Source organism: Petaurus breviceps, unplaced genomic scaffold (genome assembly GCF_028583685.1).
Source record: "Petaurus breviceps papuanus isolate PSGF00001 unplaced genomic scaffold, PetGlider_PUasm1.0 90842, whole genome shotgun sequence".
Lineage (NCBI taxonomy): Eukaryota > Metazoa > Chordata > Mammalia > Diprotodontia > Petauridae > Petaurus > Petaurus breviceps.
Window position 1 is genome coordinate 14,931,076 of NW_027187358.1, and position 22,320 is coordinate 14,953,395.

The window sequence follows — 22,320 nt, forward strand, 5'->3', positions numbered from 1 at the left end:
CACTAACCTGAAGACAATATTTGAACTAAGGGCCAGTGATTAAGATTTCTAAAGTTGGATATTTTAAAATTAATGCTTCTAGTGCTCAATCATAGATTGAACAGTGACTTTATTTGCCAAAATTCATTTTTTGGTCAGTTAGATACCATTATGATTTTTACTTTGTTGAGGTCATTTCTCGAGGTATGTCTCAGAGCATTTATAGTGGAATAGTCAAGATGGGTTCTGAGGAAAAAAAAAAGTTTTGTATTTTGTATTCAGTCTTGCTACCTCCTTGTCGGCAATTTTTCTTCTCACCCTCCTCAAACCTGATTTCCTATTCTTTTGTTAATCAGTGATCTGTAACACCTTTCAGGAAGAAAGTGGATTAGAACTCTATCCAAAGTCATTAACACCTTACTGAGAATGAGTTCAACCAGTTGCTCCTCCTAGGAACATTTAGTATTAAAAATGAACCAGAAGAAAACGAACCTAAAAAAAACCTCCCAAATCTCTGTGAAATTTTATAACCCTTCAGTGTTGGATAGGAGAGTCATGGGGGTGGGGTGGGGGGGTTCTCCAGTCATCTCCAAGATGTCAGTCACATCTGTACAATGGAAACCAAGTTGTTTTACCAACTTAGGTATCTTCTGGATGTATCTTTCGCCCTGATACTCTCTTTCCTCGTCTCTGTCTCTTGGAAGTCACAGTTCCCTTCAAGACTCAACTCAAGTGTTACTTTATCCAAGAGGTATTCCCAGCTTCATCTGTTTATTAGTGTAAACCCACACATGTATTGTATTCACCCTAGGAGACTGTAAAGTCCTTGATGGTTGGACTTTTTCTTCCCTTTTATATTTGTATCCCCAGAGACTGGCACAGTGCTTGGTAGATACTAGTTATTTAATAGATTCTGGATTGATTGAATACCTATTTAAAACAGCAGAAAAAAACTACTGTGGAAAATTTGATTCATTAAAATATATAGTCTTCCTAGATACTAGGACAATATAACTCATTGCCTGAGTCCATGAAGTACAAAATGGATATCTGGCAACTGTCTGTTTAACTGAATCCTTCTTGATGATGGCACCAAATCTTAAAACCCTTTTTTTTTTTCTGGTGGGGAAAGGAAGCCATTTTTTTGTTTAATTAGTTTAGCAAGTCTACAATTATCAAATTAAATGAAAACAGCATGGGACAGCTCCTTGGTGAGTACTTTTACACCTTTTTATGGCCTTGTAAATCATGTGGCACAGTTGCCACTCAATAAGCCTATGCCTAAAGTCAACCTTTGTCGAAATGTTTGCTGTATCACAGAGGTGACAATTTCTATGCAATTTGATTTTTCCCTTATTTGCAAGACGCTGTTTCAGCTACTTCAAAGTGAAATAATGTAAGTAATAATCAGCAATTAAGGGACTCTCAGTTTTGCAAAAAAGTTTGAGATAAATGTTCTTCTAAGATGTTATCCCTGATCATGCAAAAAGAATGTTCAGTAAAAAAGAGAGCTTTTGAAAGTGTGCACTTTGGGCTTAGTACCCAAACAGGATGATGAAGAGACTCCTGATTCTTTCATTCACATTATAGCCTGAATATTAATGGGATCTTTTTATCCTAAAGTTATAAATACAAGGAATCCTCAGTATAGGCTTGCTTTATTTCCTAGTAAAGGGGAAGCACAACAAAAAGTATGAAAAATTAGAAAATTACCTGATCGTCCATCTCTCTGAAAGTCCACATGATACCATTCTCCATCATTCACCTTCTTTTGCAAAGCTTTTATTTTGATAGTACCTGATCCCATATCCAACAATAGGTAGAGATGGCCATCCAGCATTTCAATAGCAAAGAAGTCAACCTTTACCATTTGAGGGTTTTTGGCATCCTTTTGGTGTCTTGGCTTGCCATGGCTAAAGAGGATAAGCCCATTAGGTTCTGTGGTACGGAAGTCAAATGATATGGAGCCGGTTTTCTTGGCATTCCACTTTGGGAGAGAGATGAAAGACTCTGGTGTCTCAAAGGTGATTGGGTCCAATGTTGCGACATTCTCACACTTAAATGCCACTACTCCATGTATCTTCATTTTAGGATCTCCTTGTTTGGCAAGCCGAGATAATTCCAGCCTGACATCATTATTTTTATATACAACCTGTAAGCAAAGGATAGTCATGAGAAAAAGTTACTAGTCATTTACCCTTTGAAATTCACTAGGCCAGTGAAATCTATTTGTGCAAGGAACCCTTCTGAGATCTAGTTAGCTTACAGGGACAGGAATACCTAAAGGAATGAATCTCTTTATTGGTAGAATTCTAGACCCTTTTGTAACTGGAGTTAGAAACATTCTGAATGTATATGATACAGCTGTCTTCCTTGCTAATAAAATTACTGCATCAACCCATTCAATACTAACTGTATACAGTTAACTTAATTCCAATGGCATGAACACACACACACAAGACTCTGGATTTAATTCGAGAATTTGAATAAATCTACTCATAATTTGTGCTATTATTCTTAAATTTACATTGCAGTCTTTATTGTTTAAAAGTCTTCTTTGCATATTCCATTTTGCTGATGTTAATTGTTAAGTTTCCTGTTCCTTTAAGCACCCCCTCCCCAAGAGTTTTCCTCATTTAACAGGCATTCAACTGATGTGTTTTTGGGTCCCAGATATATTAAGGTCAGGCACTAACAAAAATCATTTCCCCCCAAAAACAGATGCTTTACTGAGTACGATGAGGATATTAGATTTATAACAGAATCACATTGGAGAAGCAATATTGAAGTAGCAAATGGTTTGGATTTTCTGAGAAAAACTGTAACATGATATCAATGATGCAAAACACTAGGTGGAATTTTTTCTGCATTAATATCTGCTTGAATAATGTTAGACAAATCAACAATGGTTCCTTGTAAATCCAATCAACCTGTGTCGCAGATGTCCCACATCACATTCAATTTACACAAATATCTGGCAAAATCTGCTCCATTCTGCCCATTTTTAAGGTGTTAAATCTCAGCTTACCATGGGCAAGTGTGGTACATTTTAGGGTGATGGCATCCTGTGTTTCCATTGCTTTTCAGACTCCAAATAAAACAATCCTATTTATTGTCATGTGCAAAGTTTTTTCAGGATCTTATTATAACTAAGTCAAAACGCAAAATTCAGAACAATCTTGTTCCTCAGATTTCTTAAAATACCTATAAAGGACTTTCAAGGTAATTTGGTTCCACTCCATAATTTTGCATATGAGGAAATTTGGAACCAGAGAAAGGGAGGGGAAGTGATTTGTCCAATGTCTCACATTGGGTAAATGGAAGAAGAGGAATTTCAACATATGCCTCCTGCTACAAGTCAAGTCCTTTTCCCACTTCTAGTAAAGACTTAGAAGACTTCAGTTTGCAAGTAGTTATGATTGCCTCACCATGAAGGAAACCTTTCTAGCCTCATCCTCAAGGATAATTATAGGAAATGTGAATTATGTCATTCAATAAAACATGAACACTGAACAGTTTCTGGAAAAAAAAAACAAACAAACACCATGAGTCATTTCATGGGGGATCTCATTTAGGTAAAAGGAAAGTTCTCTTTCAAGGGGAAGTCATAGATACCAGAAAATTCTACTTAGGGCATTTCTCTGAAGACCTCTCTAAAAAATGAAAAAGTCACAGAGAAATCACTTTAGAGCTACCTTTAGGGCAAATTTCTCTGGGGTATTTCAGGCTACTGACAAGAAGGTCCTCTGATGCCTCATTGTGGCAAATTTGGACCAAGGTTTCTTACTATCACTCTAACCCATTCTCCACATAGTCCTTCACAGTAAACTTCAGTGGCTTCCCATTTCCTCTGGGATGAAATGCAAACTCCTCTGTTTGGCATTCAAAGCTTTTCACAACTTTGCTGTTGCCCCATATACTCTATTGTACTCCATGTAGTCCAGCCATATTAGACTACTTGCTGTTCCTTCTACCTAAAATCCATTTCTCTCATCTCTGTGCCTTTGTACTGTCCGGCCCACATATCTAATGTACTCTTCCATCTAACCTCCATTTCTTAAAAATCCTTGGCCTCCTTTAATGCTCTTCTCCAATGATACCTTCCACAGGAGGTCTTTTATTGGCTGCCAGCAGCGTCTTTTCCTCTAAAGTTACCTTCCATCTACTTTATACGTATCTTAAATATGTCTTTTATATACATATGGTCTCACCTAATAGAATCTAACCTCCTTGAAGACCAGAAAACTTTTTTTTTCACTTTTCTTTGTCTCCTTGGTGATTAGCAAAGTGTCTAGGCCATAGTAAGCACTTTATAAATAGTTATTTACTAATAGATTAATTTTTAATGGCTATACCAGAATATTGCTAACTTGCAATTCCTACGAAAGTGGAAATGTTTTAATTATGGGCCATTTGATAGATTGTATTCTTATAGTCCTAGGACCAGTCCAGCTAATTTGGGAGGGCTTATTAACAGATCTAGCTATAAGATGATACTTTTTTTTTGCCCAGATGAGCTCTCGAAGAGTATATACTCAGAGATGGACAGAGATCTATATTGTAAATGGTGAAATCACATGGATGAAATGAGAGACTATTGAAGTATTTTTAACCTAAATAATATTCATTACATGGATTTTCATGATCTTTTCATAGAAACAAATATATGGAATTGTCTTTAGGACTTTTAGGCTATATAGTTTATGTTTATGATTTAGAAATGACTCATATATATGTAAGTGATGACATTCTTTTGTCCTGCCCTGAACTTCCTCAACCCAATACAAGGAATATGCAATAAAGCATAGTAGAAAAAAAAAACTTTTAGAACCTGCTAAGACCAACTGAAATCAGCTACCCTAAGAAAATTGGAATTTTGTTGGGAGGATGTAGAGAGAAATGGTAGATACCACTGAACACTTTGGGAGGCAAGCCGGGCTGGCTAAATCCAGGCCTTTATTAAACAGAAAAATCAAAACCATCAACCAGATCAAAGTTCCCAGGACCTAGAATTTAGGCTATTTCTCTGATATTTTTTCACTATGTTGAAGTAGACTCGTGGTCTAGTCTAGGAACTGATTCTCTTCTTAGAACTTTCTTTCCCTAGGGATATGCATTTCAATTTCAAAACCACTAAGTTGACAACGAACATTGAAGACAACTCATTACTGAGTTGGGGACTGTCAGTACTTTGGAAATTTTCCCACTTGAAAATTTTCTAGATACACATCTAAATCATTCCTAGAGTGACAAGCAGGAGGGGCTGAACTAGGTTCTCAGAGGGCAGACTCTTTCCTAGAAGGCTGTCTTATTTGAGCATGATAATTCCTCTTTTTTCCCCCCTCTCATCTTGTATTCTATCTGAAGAAACTCAAGGAGACAGGAAGCCAATTTAGGCTTAGGCTGTCATTACTATGCTGATAGCTCTCAAATTTATACTACTACTGCAACTGACCCAGATTTCATAATTATCTGGCTTTTCAAAAGTAAGACTGAAATTTAAAGTGAACTGATCATGGTTCAACTAAAATAACATGGAGATGGTAGCACAAAGATTCAATAGAAGCATATATTCTTTTTGCTTCTTCCATCTGAGGGTCTCAATGAAAAGAGATGGCTTCTTGAGTCCCAAAGAGTCATTTCCACTTCTTTCTTTTTCTATGGTCTTAATATTGGATTACATTATTGCCACATAATGAGTGTGTTACCTGGCCCCTTTCACAATATGGTTCTCCTCTACCTTTCCTACCATTTTGCATTATTCTATTTCATTTACTCTACATTTAAACCAAACAAATTTATTAGCTATTTCCCAAACCTGACATTCTATCTCCTTTCTCCATGCCTTTGCACAAGCTGTTCCCCATTCCTGGAACACACTTTCCTCAGTTCCATCTTTTAGACTCTCTAGGTTTCTGGAAGGCTCAGCTCATATGATATCTCCTCCAAGAGGACCCTCCTGATGGCTGAGCTTTCCTCAGGAGTTAGTGTCTTCTGGATCACTTTGCTTATGATCTGTGTACATATGGTATCAATGGAACAGAATGTAAGGTCTTTGAAGGCAAGATTGCCTTTGTATCACCAACACCTCATGCCATATCATGCACTTAAGGAAAATATACTTAATTGAAGTGAAATGATGAGCATTAGTGTGGGATTTAGATGCTGCATCAGAGTATTGTTTTTCTGAGAACACTTCAAGCAACCATATCCCACTTCTCTAACATGTGGAGATTTGGAAGAAAGATACAAAATAAATCCAACACATCCATGTGATTAATAACAGTTTAAAAGTTTCCAATCAAGTTTTCATTCCCAGTATAGTTTTCAATAGTGTGGCATTGTTTTTATTGTCACTAGTTTTTAAACCAATATAGTAGCTTATACAAAGGTTATATCACAACATTCACAAACTCCTTGAATCAGTTAAGGCACTAACAAGTCATATAGTTCAATCCATACTTAACCAAGAATGCCCACTGTAACATACCCTATAGTATTTATGTCATCAAGGAATTTTTAAAATCTTCCCATAAGTCTGAAGATAATGATTATGTCATTGCTAAATCTTCTACTCTATAGAATAAAAGTCCCTAATTCCTTCAGCCAATATTCTTAAGGAAAGATCTCAAAATCTTTCATCATCCTAAGCACAGTTCTCTGTCGGATCTTTAGTTCTTCAGTCTTATAAATACTTTCTCTTATCTTGGATACTAAGAATCTTACTACCAAATCTTAAATACCATCTCCCTTCTTGACTACATATCATGCTGTTGAATCACATTGTTTTCAATTGTATCCCCAAAGCTTTATTTTTTTCAGTCACCTGCCTAACCATGCCACCTCTTCCCACCCTCCCAATTTGTGCCTCTAAGGTTAAACACAATTATAAGAAAAAAAAATATATATATATACAGAAACTATATATATACATTTATGTATATGTGTGCATACATACACAGCCATAAATGACTACTAAAATGGCTACTAAAATTACCAGAATCTTCTTTTTTCCACTAGGTGGCGCAATGGATAGGGCATTAAACCTGGAGTGGAAAAGACTCATTTTCCTGAGTTCAAATTTGGCCTTACTAGTGGTGTGACCCTGGGCAAGTCACTAACCTGTCAGACTCGTTTTTTCATCTAAAACAAGATAAATAATATAACATATTTTCATCTATAACAGTAACATGAAATAGAGAAGAAAATGGCAAACCACTCTAGTGCCTTTGCCAAGAAAATCCCAAATGGGCTCAGGAAGAGTCAGATGTGACTGAAATGACTGTACAACAACAAAATATAATCAAAGTTGAGATTTGTTTGTACACAGATTACATCATACAATGTATCAGATATTCTTCCTAGTATAACAGCACCTGCAATTTACATGAGTTCCATAATTTAATGAAAATCATTTCTATTTTTCCTCTCTTAGAATGTAAGAACCTTGGGACCAAGGACTAATTCTCTTTTGTATTTATCAAAATGATAGATACACTGTAAGTATTTAATAAATTTGTTTTTATTCATGAATCATTGTGAAGGAAAGATTGCTAGCATCGAAGCAGTAAGAATTTTCATCTGTTTACTAATCTATTAAGTACTTTCTGAGTTTGAGTCATTTAATAATTTCTGAATCTAACTGATATCTCTCCATCTTGTTCATGTAGATATCATGAGAGGATTTTTCGATTGTCTTTGTTGAAATCTAGGTAGCATGTTTATGCTATTCTAGTCTGATAATGCTCCTAAAATAGGAAATGAGATTAGTCTGATAGGACCTACTCTTGATGAAGCCATGCTGGCTCTTTGTGCTAACCATTTCCTACTCTAAATATTCAATAATGCTTTAGAATTTTTCCAGAAATCAAAGTCAAGTTCATTGCCCTATAATTTCTGATACTATTTTCCTCTCTCTCTCTCTTTTGTTTTTTGAAAATTGGGACATTCATCTTCTTTCATCCCTATGGCATCTCTCCTGTTCTTCAAGATTTTTCAATGGTTTAGTAATCACATTCAACAGAACCCCTTTAAGACCCTGTGAGATAGTTTTCCTGGGCCTAGTGAACTGATTTCATTAAGAGGTATGTACTTACTCAGTTTTACTTCTCTATTAACTGGATTTTTTTTCTTCTTCTGACTTCTTCACTCTAAAGATTAATCCCTTTAGTACATGCAATAGAAACAAAATTATAGCAGAATCATTCTGCTTTCTGTTATCTGATCTCCCCAGCTTTGATTCTGATCTCCAGTGGTTGTTCCTTGTCAAAACAGTCCATTATAGGAGAATGTACCTATTGTATTGCACAGATGTATAGTTTGAGTTGGAAAACATTTATTTATGTACAAGATCCTTAACCTGGTGTCCAAGAGATCCATGAATAGAGTTCATGGGATCTGTGAACTTGAATGGGGAAAATACATTTTTATTTTCACTAACCTCTAAATGAAATTTAACATGCTTTTAATTACTGAAAAATAAGAATCAACTAGATGACACAATAGATAGGGTGCTGGACCTGAAGTGAGGAATATCTGAGTTCGAATTCAGTTAGACATTTATTAGCTGTGTGATGAGGCTGGTGGCTGTTCAAAGACGTTCCCTCACTCAAATCAAAGTCAATTTCAAGTCACGTTATCATCATCCTGATGTTGTGGTCCCCTTTAAGAATGAAGGACAAACCACAAACACAACAACTTCAGGCAAATTATTTAACTTCCCTATGTTTCAAATTCTTCATCTATTAAATGGGAATAATAAGATATTGAGGTCATGTGACCAATATGATGGAGAATTAGATGTTTTCTCTGATCCTTATAACCTCCCAAACCTCTCCAAAACAGAAAATCTGCTCTAAAGACAGAGCAACTGCAGCTGTTTCCAAGTTTTAGGGTATCTAGAACACAAATGAAAGTTTAAAAAAATGGGGATAATAATAGCACTTGCCCATCAGCATTTTTTGTTAGGATAAAATGAGACAATATCTTTAAAGTATTTTGCAAACCTTTAAGCTTTGTATAAATACTAGCTCTTATTAAAAGGGGTTATAGGCTTTACGAAAGCACCAAAAGGGTCTGTCAGGAAAAAAAGTCAAGAAGCCCTAGCTAATAGGAACCTATAGATAGATTGCTGCATTTGGTATTTTGGGTTTGTTTTTATTGTGTTTTTTTTTTATTTTTTATGCTTTTTCATGATTTCATTTGTTACCAGGTGAACAAATTTTAGTTAATTAAGCCTTCCATGGAGAGAGGGGCAGTGGTTAGAAATCTTTATGTAAAAAAGAGCTTGTGCCTTTTGGAAGGAGAAGTTTCCTCAAATAAACAACCAGATCTCTCATTCAAGTAAAGCATATTCCTGCCAGGAGACAAATGGATAATAAAGGAGAACCTCTCTTCCAGTAAGTTTGGCATATTTACACTTGAAATAGCTTTTTCTTAAGCATGAACAGTTCAATTCATGTTTTTTTTTTCCATGATCTCCTTCTCCCAATTTAAAGCTAAAATGATTGGTTATTTTCTGAAGCCCTTTCTCAGATTTCCTGTGTGAATTTCTTCGGGAGATACATAAGACTAAGCAACGATGTTTTTAAAGAATGCTAGGTCCATGATTTTCCTCCTGTTTCATGGATGATAAGATCAACATATTCTTATGATTTGTTCCTTTCAGAGTCACATCTGAAAGAGTGAAAGGTCAGAGGTTCTAGATGAACAGTTGTTCTGTTTGTGAAGTAGGTGACATTAAATGAGGAGAGGACTTACAGCCAAGAGATGAGGGTGGGAGGTTGAAATACAATCTCTGACATTTAATTAAATTCAATCTGATCTCACAAGAGTTGTACCAGGCATGGTGCTAAGTATGAGAGACTCAAAGACAAAAATGAAACTGCCCCTAAGCCCAAGGGACTTACATTGTCCTGGAGAGAAGTGGGAGGTACGCAAAGAAGTAAATACAGACATTTGCAAGGTCAATAGTAAAGCTATATTGAGGGTGAGGTGAGAGTGCTAAGATGTGAAGTAATCAGGGACCTGGAGGGAAGGATGGTTATGTAAGAGGAGGAAGAACATTCCAAATCCAGCACTCAGCATGGAGAGGGAGATGGAATATTGTATGGAAGAAAGTTAACTAGTCCAATCTGGCTGAAACACAGAGTGTGTTTATTTGGGGTGGGGGTGAAAGGAAGGGATTGTGAAACTGGTCTAGAAAGTGAGACTGTAACCAAGGTATAAAGAGATTTAAATGTTAAATTCAAGAGTACAAGTTTAATCCTAGTGGCATCAGGGAGCTCCTGAATTTTCTTGAGCAATAAGGAGACATCTGACCTGTGCGTGTGGCATCTCTGTTTATCAACTGTGTAGAAAATGGCTTGGATAGTGGAAAGAGGAGGTATGAAGAAACCAGTCAGGAGGCTATTTCTATACTCACATGGTGTTCAAAAGAAGCTATATAATACAAAGCAATACAAGCAAGTCTCAAGGCCTCTCTCAAGAACTTTCAATTTGATTGTGTGACATGGAAGACACTGGTACAGGACCATTCACCATGGCGTAGCCCCCCCCCCCATCAGAGAAGGTGCTGTACGCTATGAGCAAAGCAAAATTGAAACAGCTGAAATGAAACACAGGATGCACAAATTTAAAGAATTTACTGCAAATGTTCACATGGACTATTTGAGCCCAACTTGTGACAGAGAATTCTGAGCTCATATTGGTCTGATCAGCCATAGTTGGGCACACTGAAACTTGATTTTACCATAGTGATGTCATGTTAGTCTTCTTTGAGAAGGAAGGACAACAACTTGGCAAAGTGATAAGGATTTGAACTAGTATGATGACTGTGTGACTGGGTTATGAAGAAGAGCAAATATGTTGGTTTAGCTGGAGTGAAAATATGTGGGAGGAAGGAGTAGAGGAAATAGACTTGTGATTCCATCTGTATTGGGGCCTAGGTAAGGAAACTCCTACCGATGTAGGTGAACACCTTTGCTACAATTAACAGTCTGGAGTTTCCTATAGCCGTAGTTAAGACTTTATGTTATTTGTTCAATATAACAGAGCTAGGACATGTCAGCAGCTAGACTTAAACCCAGGACTTCCTGGCTTTGAGGCCAGCCCACCATCCATTTGTGCCTTACTTTATTTTTAGAAATTGAATGATATATACAGAAAATATCAAGTTGGCTAATTTGGCTAAAACAGTTTTATGATTATATAGTTTTGTGATCATAAACAAGTCACTGAACCACTCTGAATCTCTTCTTTCACATTTAGTAATCATGGGAATTAAAATACTTATACTCTCTACCACCTAAGATCTCTGGGATGAAAGTGCTTTATAAAGCTTAAATCAGTATAAAATGTGTCATCATAAATATCAAGAAATCATATATATCAATTACTATTATTTCCCATTTCCCATGACAAAAATTTATAATTCTGTAATCCTGTAAATCTAAACACATTGTAGTAGTATCTTAAAGAATGTAATGATTATGGTTATTTAAGAAACAGATTTTTGGAATAAAGGAAACATATACCTTTAGCTGGGGAAAACGTTACTGGATGTGAGTGATATTAGATCAACTTAGAGATAGGTAATTGTTTTTGGAAACTCCTGCCAATGCTTGGCTGGACAACATGGTAACAGGAAGATTCAGCAAGCCAGTGCCTCATTGCTTATCCCATTGCTGACAGTAAGAATTGAAGAATTATATAGAGGTTCTCTGTAGGCAAGTGCTTTAGCTATAAAATATACATAGCAGGGTATGGGGCTTGGGAGTTCCAGAGCCACCCATGAAATGCTTTCTGTCAGGAAGAAAATGAAATGGTGCCTGCTCATAAACTACCATTGAATGAGTTGATTTAGAGGCAATGTAAAATACTCTAGTCACAGAATCTAATCATGTTAATTCCAAATACTGTCCTCTGTTCAACAAGGGACATCACTTAGACTGTGACAACAGTCCCCAAGTTGGATTTACAATTGAGCAGCCATCTGACACCTTGAAAAAGGATGGTCTCCATGTGAGTTTCATGGCTGTCATCCAAAGGGATTGGTATTTTCTATAACAATATGCTTCCCCCCCCAAAACAAAACAAAATACTTTTATATCTAGGCAAATGTTAAAATTGGAGTAAGAGGCCAATTATGGGTATTTAAATTAAATGATCTTAAGGGCTGTTTTTGAATGAGTTTACATGTGAGATTGATTTTTTTCCCTCTGGTCTGCATAGCAGTCTTGCAGAAGTTACTATGTGGAAATTTTGTGTTTCATAGGTATCTTTTTCCCCTTTAAGGGTAAATCTAACCTCTAGAATACACATCTACACACACACACACACACACACTGGAAATACATATGTGTCTCTCTCTCTCTCTCTCTTCCTTTTCCTCTCTTCCTCTGCCTCTCTCTCTTTCTTGCTCTCTCTCTCTCTCTTTTTCTCTCTCTTTCCTGTTTGACTTTTAAAACCAGCCCCCAACCTATTTTTGTTAGCTTCATTATACATTACTCTCTTTCCCACAATCTGTGGAGCAGCCAGAGTGAATCTCATTGTTCGTCACAGAAGCCCTCCATCTCCCATTTTTGTGTCTTTGTCCTGACTGTCCCCCTATGCCTGAAATACACATTCACCTTTTCTCACATTCACCTTATAAGAGTCCTTATTTTCTCTAGCTCAAGAACCACCTTCTACATTAGATTTTTCTAACCCTCCACCCCAAATTCTGGTGATCTCCATACCACACGATCTTATTTTTTTGTGTTTTTCTGAAAATACTTTTATATGTATAAGTTGTTGGCCTAATAGGATGTAAACTTCTTGAGAGCAGGGGAAGTATCCTTTTCTGTCTCTGTATTCCTAGGGCCTACATTGTACCTAACACACAGTAGGCACTTAATAAATGTTTGTTGATGGGATATTTTGCAAATGGAGCTGTACCTTTGGTGGTATACCTGTGATTCTAAGTACTAACTTACTAAAAAAAAATTAGTGCTATCTTCTTCCCTTAAGTACAGATCTGTTACTGATAATTTTTGGTGAGACTACTCAGAAATATCTTCCAGTTTCATCTTTATCCTGTTATTTTATTAATGCTCAGCTAAAATCAGGATCATAGGATCATAAATTTAGAGTTGTAAAAGGTTTTAGAGATCATTATTTTAGAGATGAAGTAACTAAGGCACAAAGAGATTTAATCATTTGCCTAGGGTCACACAGCTAATAAGTGCATCTGAGGTGGGGCTGGAACCCAGATGTTAATGATTTCAAGACCAGAGCACTACCTGCTTTACCCATTGCCTCTCAAAGACTCTGATTGCCAAGAAATGAATGATTCTAAGAGCTGCCATATTTGTGTAAGATGTGGGATACATTTGTTTTGCTATGACCAGGATGAATAACAACAGGGAGAAAAAGGAAGCAATAAATTTTATTATGACAGTATCTATCTCTAATGTGCTACATTATTATTGTTATTATTTTCAGATTTACTTCTATTCCCAATTAACATGAATGATCAAAACATATAAAAAAGCTTGGAGATAGACTGCCATGGGAGGATAAGGCTACTTTAATAGAGAAAAGCTCACCACTGCCAGATGATCATCTACCTGGCCAAATTTTCTCATGAATATGGCTCAAATAAAAAGTAATTTCACAATTAAGAAAAACCCCAAACCTCTGGATCTTCTGCAATCTCTTACCATTTGCCACATAATGTCATGGATTGAAAACACACTGTATCCTTTATGGACATTTTATAGTTTGGCAACACTCACTATGAAACTTTATGTGCAAAATATAATGCACTTATCATTCTTATTCTGAAAAAGCAATTTTCTCAACAGAGCTATATGCAATCTCTAAGGAGGAGTTTTCTCTATGCTTTGTTCATGAATAGCAGCATGACTAGAAAATAGCAGAAGAAAAGTAACCATAGGGGGATAGCCTTCCTCTCTACGTCTATATAGAACTCATCTTCCTGTGAACTATGCATGATGGTAGCTTTGGGTCAACAATATACAGAATCATAGAGGAAAAAAAAGTCAGACAACTCACTTCATACAAGTGACAAACACCATTTCATAAGTCAAAGTTGAAAAGTCTAGAACTTGAATCTTTTAGTGGAGATTTTTATTATGTAATAATATCCCCAGGCTTGCCTAAAGGAGCATTACATTGAGATTGGGGACATTTGTACCAAGAGAAATACAATAATGTACCTGACATTCTATAAGTAACATCCTATCCAATACCACCAACTGAAATCATTTTCGATGCTTTTCTAAATACATTTTGCCAATAGTTGCAAAATTACAGACAGCAGATGTAGTTTCTAGTAGCAACATTTGAAATGCCCAAAGTTGTCCACAAAGGCAAAGAAAAAAGGTTCAAAATGAGGTTCCAGTCCCTCAACTTCCTGAACCCTTAACACAAATATATGTCTTCACCCTTCTTTTCAGACTACTAGTTGTATTATTTCAAATTGAAAATGAGATGTGATTTTGGAGTGTGATTGTAATCCCAAAATAGAATTCTAGTTTGCTATATTATATACACTAGCAGCATTTATGCATTTTTTAAATAATTAGGCGTTTCCTCTCCTCATTCCACTTCCAGGGGAAAATGATACCAACACAGCAAAATGCATACCAGAACTACTCATTTGCTGTGAATTTGCCATCCTAGAGGTGTTGTTTGCAAAGCTTATAACTTATTTAGATTTATATGTTCAAAAATGTAGAAATCTAAATCACAGTTATCTGAAGTCCAGAGAAGGGAAATGATGACTTAGCAGCAGCATTTTCTTCACAACAAGTCTGACTCACTTTATAGACAAACGACCGAAAGAGTGAATGAATTGCCCACGGTCACATGATTTGTGAATGTAGAGCTGAGACACAAATCCAAAAAATCTTCTGTGACAGTCTGGTATCCTTTTCACTACACAAAGTTCTCTATCCTTTAAAAGATCTGTAATGTTCTTCATAGGAATCTCTGAATCATCAGGGAAATATTAAATCACATTCACTATAATGTTAATTTTAAGCATGTTTGATAATATACAAATTATTTTAAAATGGTAATATCTTGAAAATTAACGTATGGTATGCATGTATCTATCTCTATTATCTATCCATCTGTCTGTCAACCTATCTATATCAGGATATTTGATTACACTGAATATCTTATTCTCATACCTACTAAACTACCAAGACTTTACAGGGACTCAGTCACTTCTACAATACATAAAGATACACATTGAGATATGCACACGTACACAGGCCATCCAAGGAAAGTCAGTTTAGTATCTAGGACAAAAACAATTCAACTTCCTAATTTCACACATTTCAATGAACAGGAAAAATAATAATAATCTACAACTAAACATTCAATTAATAACAGAAAAAAATGCTTTAGAAACTTGGAAGAAAAGCAGCAGGCAGTCCTCCCATCTTGGAAGGTGAGAGAATAACTGTGTTATTTTTCTTTCTGAGTACCTCAGAAATTCTAACTGTTCCCCCAAAACACAAAGAAGTATTGTCTGGTGCTGATATTATCTAATACTTCCATCTTTGGGAGATCACTTAAGATTTGCTAAATTTAAGAAATATAATAAAATTATTAGGGCAATTTTCTTTTTCAAAAATTGATTTGATTTAAAAAAAGATAATTAAGAAAATGAGCTTTTAGACATCCTATATGTAAACCTATTCACATAGATGCCAGATATGGGCAGATATGGGGGATGATCCAGCTTCCCACCTTTCACGTATCAATCATGGCCTTAGCTCACATTTCTTCAATGAACTTGGAGTCACCAACTATAAAACATTGGTAGAATGAAAGTCCACTGGGTCTTACCATCTGCCTTACTGATATGCCCTCTAAATAACCAGGTATTGCCAGCTGACACACTGATATGCCCTAAATATCCATGCACCTTGCTTACCATCTGCCCTAATAATGACCTGTATCTTTTCAATTGCCGTGCAGTGAACATCCTATGCAGGTTGGCTTCCCCAATTTGAATGTAAGCTCCTTGAGAACAAGTACCATCTTGCTTTTTTTATTTCTATACACAGGGTTTAACACAGTGCCTGGGATATGGTAACCAATTAAAAATGCTTTTTATGGGGCGGCCAGCTAGCACAGCGAGTAAAAGCACCGGCTCCAGTGTCAGGATGACCTGGATCAAATCCGGGCTCAGATACTCAGCACCACACCCAGAAATAACTGGCTGTGTAACCTTGAGCAAGTTACTTAACCCCGATTGCTTTAAAAAAAATGCTTTTTATTTGTTCTTTATTCATTCATGCAAATCTTCCGAGGAAAAAAAAGGAGGAAGCTCTAGGGACTGATTATCTAAGCACAAAGATGCCCTTCAAAATGCAAAACACTAAATTTGTCCCCCAAAGATACTGTTAAAATAAGGGGGTGCAGAGGAAGGTTTTTATTTTAAACTCCATTTAAAAGAATTAAGAGCATTAATTATATGTACCAGAATGCTTGATCAGCAGAACAAGAATTTTCACACTTGGGTGGGATAATGGCCCTTTGTATTCCACTACTCACTGGTATTTCTTCTTTGGTCCATTCCGTTCAACACTTTCCTAGCTGTCAACTGATGGCTTAACCATATTACTACTTAAGAATTTCTGAAAGCACAACCCCTGGTCTTCTCTTCAAATCAAATATTTTTTATAAAAGTAAAAATCATTTAGCACAGTGCCTGGCACATAGTAGGTACGATAAAAAACCTTATGCCTTTCCATTCCCCTTACACTTCTTTATCACCATTCATGTATTTCCTTATTTCTCCTCTTTTTTCTCTATTTCTTCCTGTTCTCACTCTGAAAGTTGTTTCCTTCTTTGGCAGCAATCCAACTGAAGATTGCATTCTTAGTCTGACTAGGGGCCTGGCAGCCTGCCTGCAAGTTAAATTGTTTTGGTGCTTTTTTTATTGTTTGATTTCTAGATGGAAAGAGCTGCCCTATTAAGCAGATAGCTGCTGAACCAAGACTGAAATTGCTCACCTATTGGGGGGTGGGGAGGGGATGGTTAATTGAAGGCTTTCTCTCTCTCTTTCATAGCCATTTGACTGTCTTCCTTTACAATTCTGTTTCTGATATTTTCCCAGAATTAATGCATTTTAGTTGGCCACTTTCTTGCTTCATATCAGTTACTATCAGATACTATATAGTCATTCATAGGGCTCTGGTTTTGTCCTATGTCATCAGTGGAGTCACAGTTTTTTCTGATGCTGATGTTGGCTGACTTCCAATTTAGTTTGCTACCATTTGCTATTGGTCAGACCAATGCCATTTACTAGTCATGTTATTATTACTTACAAGTAAAAGTGACATCTCATCTCCAGTCCCTTCTTTCTTCCTGACTTGTTTTATTTTCCTCCTTGGCCTTTATCTCTCTGCTTTCAGGATTATTTTTTCCTTCCAAGATAATCACAGTTTTCTATCTCTCCCCCTTCCTCCCTCTCCTTTCTCTCTTTCTCTCTCCCCCATCCCTCTGCTTTGCTTCCATCCTTCTTTCCTTCCTCCCTCCCTCCCAGCCTCTCTTCCTTCCTTCTTCCCTCTCTCTCTTCCTTCCTCCCTTCCTTCCTTTCTTCTTTCTTTCCATCCCCCCTTTTTTCCTTCTTCTCAAAGTTATTAAATATCCATTGTATGTAAAACAGTATGTTAGACACTGGTATAAAGTTTGGATAAAAACAGGACCTTATTCTTACAGAGCACACACTCTTATTCAGGGATAAAACATAAATGCAGATGATTAAAATGCTCAGTATCATATGAGAAGTTCATTAGTAAGCTCTGAAGCCAAGACTCTGTGATGCAACTACTGTGATTATGATTCTATTGTTTTTCTTTTCTTCACTTGGTACCAAATTTCTTGGCAATGCTTTTGTGGGAGTTAATTGGTATTTATGAACCACCTTGAGAGGCTGCATGGCATCAATGGAGAAAAGGGTTATTTTGGAATCAGGAGGACCTGGGTTCAAGTTTTGTCACTGACATGTATAAGGCTTTGTAACCTCAGGCAAGTGAGTGACTGAACTGCTTGGTGATCAAGGCAACACTAAGATTTTAAGTTGAGTCATTAAACTGTAACTGTAGAGAATTTTCATACTTCCAAATTTCCAAAGTACAAAAAAATAATTTCCATACTTCAAGTTTCCTATACTAATTAATTCACAGTTCTAGACCTAAAAGACCCAGAATAGCCTAAATAAAGATTTTTATCACCCTCTCCTTGAAGCTGGCAAACCATGAAACTTATGCCTTGTGTATATTATTGCTCATCAATTTCTTGTGACTTGGGCTTTTTTTCTTGCAACAAAAGCCTCCCTTGATAAAGGTATTTACTGTATGGGTTCACTGAAATAAAATTTATATTTCTTACAGAGGGGAGGTTAAAAAACAAAACCTTTTCCTGTTTCTTTACACCACCATTACAATATAGTGCTCTAGGCTCTATTAATCCTCTCTGGGAACACCTGTATACTGAAATAGGCCACAAGATGCTGAAGGTCATTCCAAAAACACAATTATAGCAAAACAGCAAAAATTTCTTCCATAATTGTCATGGGTAACAAATATCAGAAATAGAACAAGAATACAATTAATAAATTCTTGCTATCTTAGCTATTAGTGAAATCATTCCCACAGAAAGCATTTAATGAATTAAGGCTCTTGGAACAAATATGCCTTACCCACTCCCTTCCTCCCAAACTCCTGTTTATTGCTAATCCAAAGCAACACAAGCAACAGAAACACAATACATAAAAGCCTAATACAATTAAGAGTTTTCATACAAGTGAAGCACTGTTCCCAAGGTTAAAGTTTGGGGCATGGGCAAAATATTTTCCAGGAGTCAGTAAAAAATATGAGGCTCACAGCTCATAAATATCTTTCTGAAAACAAACTGATAGTCACTCTCTCTGGAGAGGATAAATATATATTTGTTTTGACTTTTCAAGTTTCTGCTGAACTCTTTCTACACCCACTTGAGATACGTCACTGGTGACTTTATTCCTGGTGACAGCTCAGTGGCATGGAGCAATTCTAATGTGACCAAGGTCACCCAATTTGGAATCTTGTTGGTACTGTCTAGCTTTTGCCCTTACTCTGGTCTGCCATTTTGTAGAAGTGTGACACTGGTTACAAAGAGAATGAGGAGAGGGAGGTAAGGAGAGAGAGAGAGAGAGAGAGAGAGAGAGAGAGAGAGAGAGAGAGAGAGAGAGAGAGAGAGAAAGAGAGAGAGAGAGAGAGAGAGAGAGAGAGAGAGAGGAATTTGTATAATCTATCCCTACATCTAGGAAAACCGTTCAAAGAAAATGCTTCACCAACACTGAATATAATAACATGCTTTGATAGAGACACAATCCATTCAGTGTTACAGATCATAGCCCATCCGTGTCTTTTTATCCTAACATTCATTTATCTCATCCACGTTTTCCCCTAGTACTTTGAGGCTCACCAAACTTTTTCTGCTCAATAGCCCTGTGAGGTAGGAAGTATATTTATGAACATTTTACAGATGAGGAAACTGAAGCTCAAAGAGGTTAAATATTTTGGACAGTATCACATAACTAATAAGTGTCAGAGTTTGGATTCAATTACTGGTGTTTTGACTCTAATGTTGGGCTTATTTCCACTTGAAATTCTAAGCCTAGGTAACCCTTTTCTTATTCTACTTACTTGGTGCAGACTATTACAGCTTTGTCAAATGAGTCCACTGAAAATTTATGTTTCTAATCTTATATTCACTTCAAATTCTCTTTTATTTTAAACATAATACAATGTAATTTTAAATATAATGTAATATAAATTTTAAATATAAATAAATATAATATATAAAAATAACATAGTTTAACATATCCCAGGGTAGAGATTGTTTTATTCTTTGTATTTCTATCCCCAGCACCTAGCACAGTATTTGGCTCATGGTAGAAGCTTAATGAATGCTTGCTCCCCCTTACTACCACCATCCTCCCCATCACTGAAGTGCATGTTAGGTGTCACCCTCCACTCCTTATTCTCTTCCCTCCCCCTCTGCCATATCCAATCCCTTGTCAAATCTTGTTTTTACCTTCATAAAATCTCTCCCATATACCCCTTTACCAGACAGATGCAGGCCCACATAACTTCAGGCCTGCACTATTAGATCATCTGCCTACTGGTTGGCCTTGCCTGCCACAACTCTCCCCCTACTCTAATCCATCCTCTACTCAGCTGTAAAATTGATTTTCCTAAAGCACAAGTCTGACCATGTCACTCCCCCATCCATTTAATCAGTTACAGTGGCTTCTTATTGACTCGAGGATCAAATGAAAAATCCTTTATTTGGTTTTTAAAGCCCTTCATAACTTGGCCCCTATTTATCTTTACGGTCTTCTTGCACTTTACTCCCCAACCCTACATATTTTGTGATTCAGTGCTACTGGCCTCCTTGCTGTTCCTTGCACAAGGTGCTCCATCTCCTGACTGAGCATTTTCACAACTTTCCTCCAGGCCTGGAACACTCTTTCTCCTCATCCCTACCTCTTATTTCTGTGAATTTTCTGCTAAATTCCACTTTCCCCAAGTTTAATCCTAGTACCTTCCCTCTGAGATGATTTTCAATTTAGCCGGTAGATATATTATTCATAGTCACTCTCATGTTGTCTCTTCTCCCTTCCCCCTTTTTATTCCCTCCCCCCACCCATTCCCTGCCCCCTTGGAATAGGAACTTCTTGAGAGCTGGGATTGCCTTTCTTTTCTCCCCCACACTTAGCACAGTGCCTGAAACATAGTTGGCACTTAATAAGTATTAGTTGATTAATCGACTGACTTAACTGAGTTCTTGCCACATTAATCCTTTTTATTCTTTCCTAATTATTACGGCTATACTCTGTATAGCAGCTGTTCAGAACATTTTGTTGGGGTGGCTAAGTGGCACAGTGAATAGAGCACCGGCCCTGAAGCCAGCAGGACTTGAGTTAAAATATGACCTCAGACACTTAGCATTTACTAACTATGTGAGCTTGGGCAAGCCACTTAACCCCAATTTCCCTGTGTTACACCCCCCAAAAAAGTAAAAATAAAAAACTGTTACCTTATTAAACCTCCTATATTACTTTTCCCATCTCTCACTTAGCAGAAGACTTTGCCTTATATGCTATATTGGGAAAACAGAGACTATCTTTAATGTTTCCTCTTTTCCCTATTCTATACCTCAAAAATTCTTGATATCATGACCCTTTATCCCCTCTTTTGTTTCAGTCTGACAAAACATTGACTTTTCTATTTATTAAGGGATATCCTCTGTCTTCCTTTGTTTTCAACTTTTCCCTGACATTTTATTAGCTTAGTCCTTCGATAAGCTGATACTGATGGCCAAAATGGATAAGTAGATCGTGTTTTAGCTTTAGAAGAAATTTCGGGGACCAAGGGGAGGGGGAAATAAAATCTTATACACCCACACACATTCACAAAGGATGGATTTTTATGTGGCCTTCAAATCACGCAGGCAAAGGGGAGGAGAGAAACCTGAACTCAGTTTCTTTAAATAAACAATGCAAACATTCCCTAGGTAGGAAAAGGGTGGGAAGATAATGCTTATGCCTGGCCTGAAGCAGCTCTAGCAGCAGATAACTTTTCTTCCTATTTCCTCATACTCCAATATAATAAATTTACAAATTACGATTATACTCACTCCTTAGGAACTCCTAGATTCTAGCTCTGGTTCTTTCATTAACTAACTATATTCTTGTAGTGAGTCATTTCACCTCAAGGCCTAAGTTGTTGTTCAGTTTTGCAGTCATGTCTGGTTAATCATGACCCCATTTTGTTTAGTTTTGTTAGCAAAGATACTGGAGTGGTTTGCCATGTCTTCTCCATTTCCTTTTCTTGCTCATTTGACATATGAGGAAACTGAGGCAAACAGGGTTAAGTGACTTGCCCAGGGTCACATAGCTAGTAAGTTCAGAGGTCAGATTTGAACTCAGGAAGATGAGTCTTCCTGACTCCAGTCTGACTCTCTAATCCACTGCACCTCCTAGCTACCCCAAGTTACTTCTTCCATAAAATGAAGTCAGAGATAATGGATTAGATGATCTTTAAGTTCCCTTTTAACTCAGACATTCTAAGATTCCTAGGTACAAGTCTCAAGATTAAGGCTACTATGCTAACAACTTATTCCATTAAAGACTCTGCAGTGGAAATGTTTAGAATGACAGAATGTTAGAAATGAAAGGTTCATAGGATTTAAAACTAGGAGAAACTTCAGCATTATCTCAGATAATTTTATGAGGTAACTGAAATGAAAAGAGGGGAAGTGACTTCACCA

The 22,320-nt window shown here is 36.7% G+C and overlaps 1 protein-coding gene across 11 annotated transcripts in view; it reads right to left on the bottom strand.

The window, feature by feature from the left end:
- NRXN1 (neurexin 1) overlaps window positions 1–22,320 on the bottom strand; it is a 1,464,789-nt gene that overhangs the window by 847,118 nt on the left and 595,351 nt on the right. For all 11 annotated transcript variants that reach the window (XM_069071685.1, XM_069071684.1, XM_069071683.1 and 8 more), the window contains one exon: window positions 1,693–2,131. In XM_069071685.1, coding sequence (XP_068927786.1) covers window positions 1,693–2,131 — 439 coding nt within the window. The remainder of the gene's footprint in view (window positions 1–1,692; window positions 2,132–22,320) is intronic.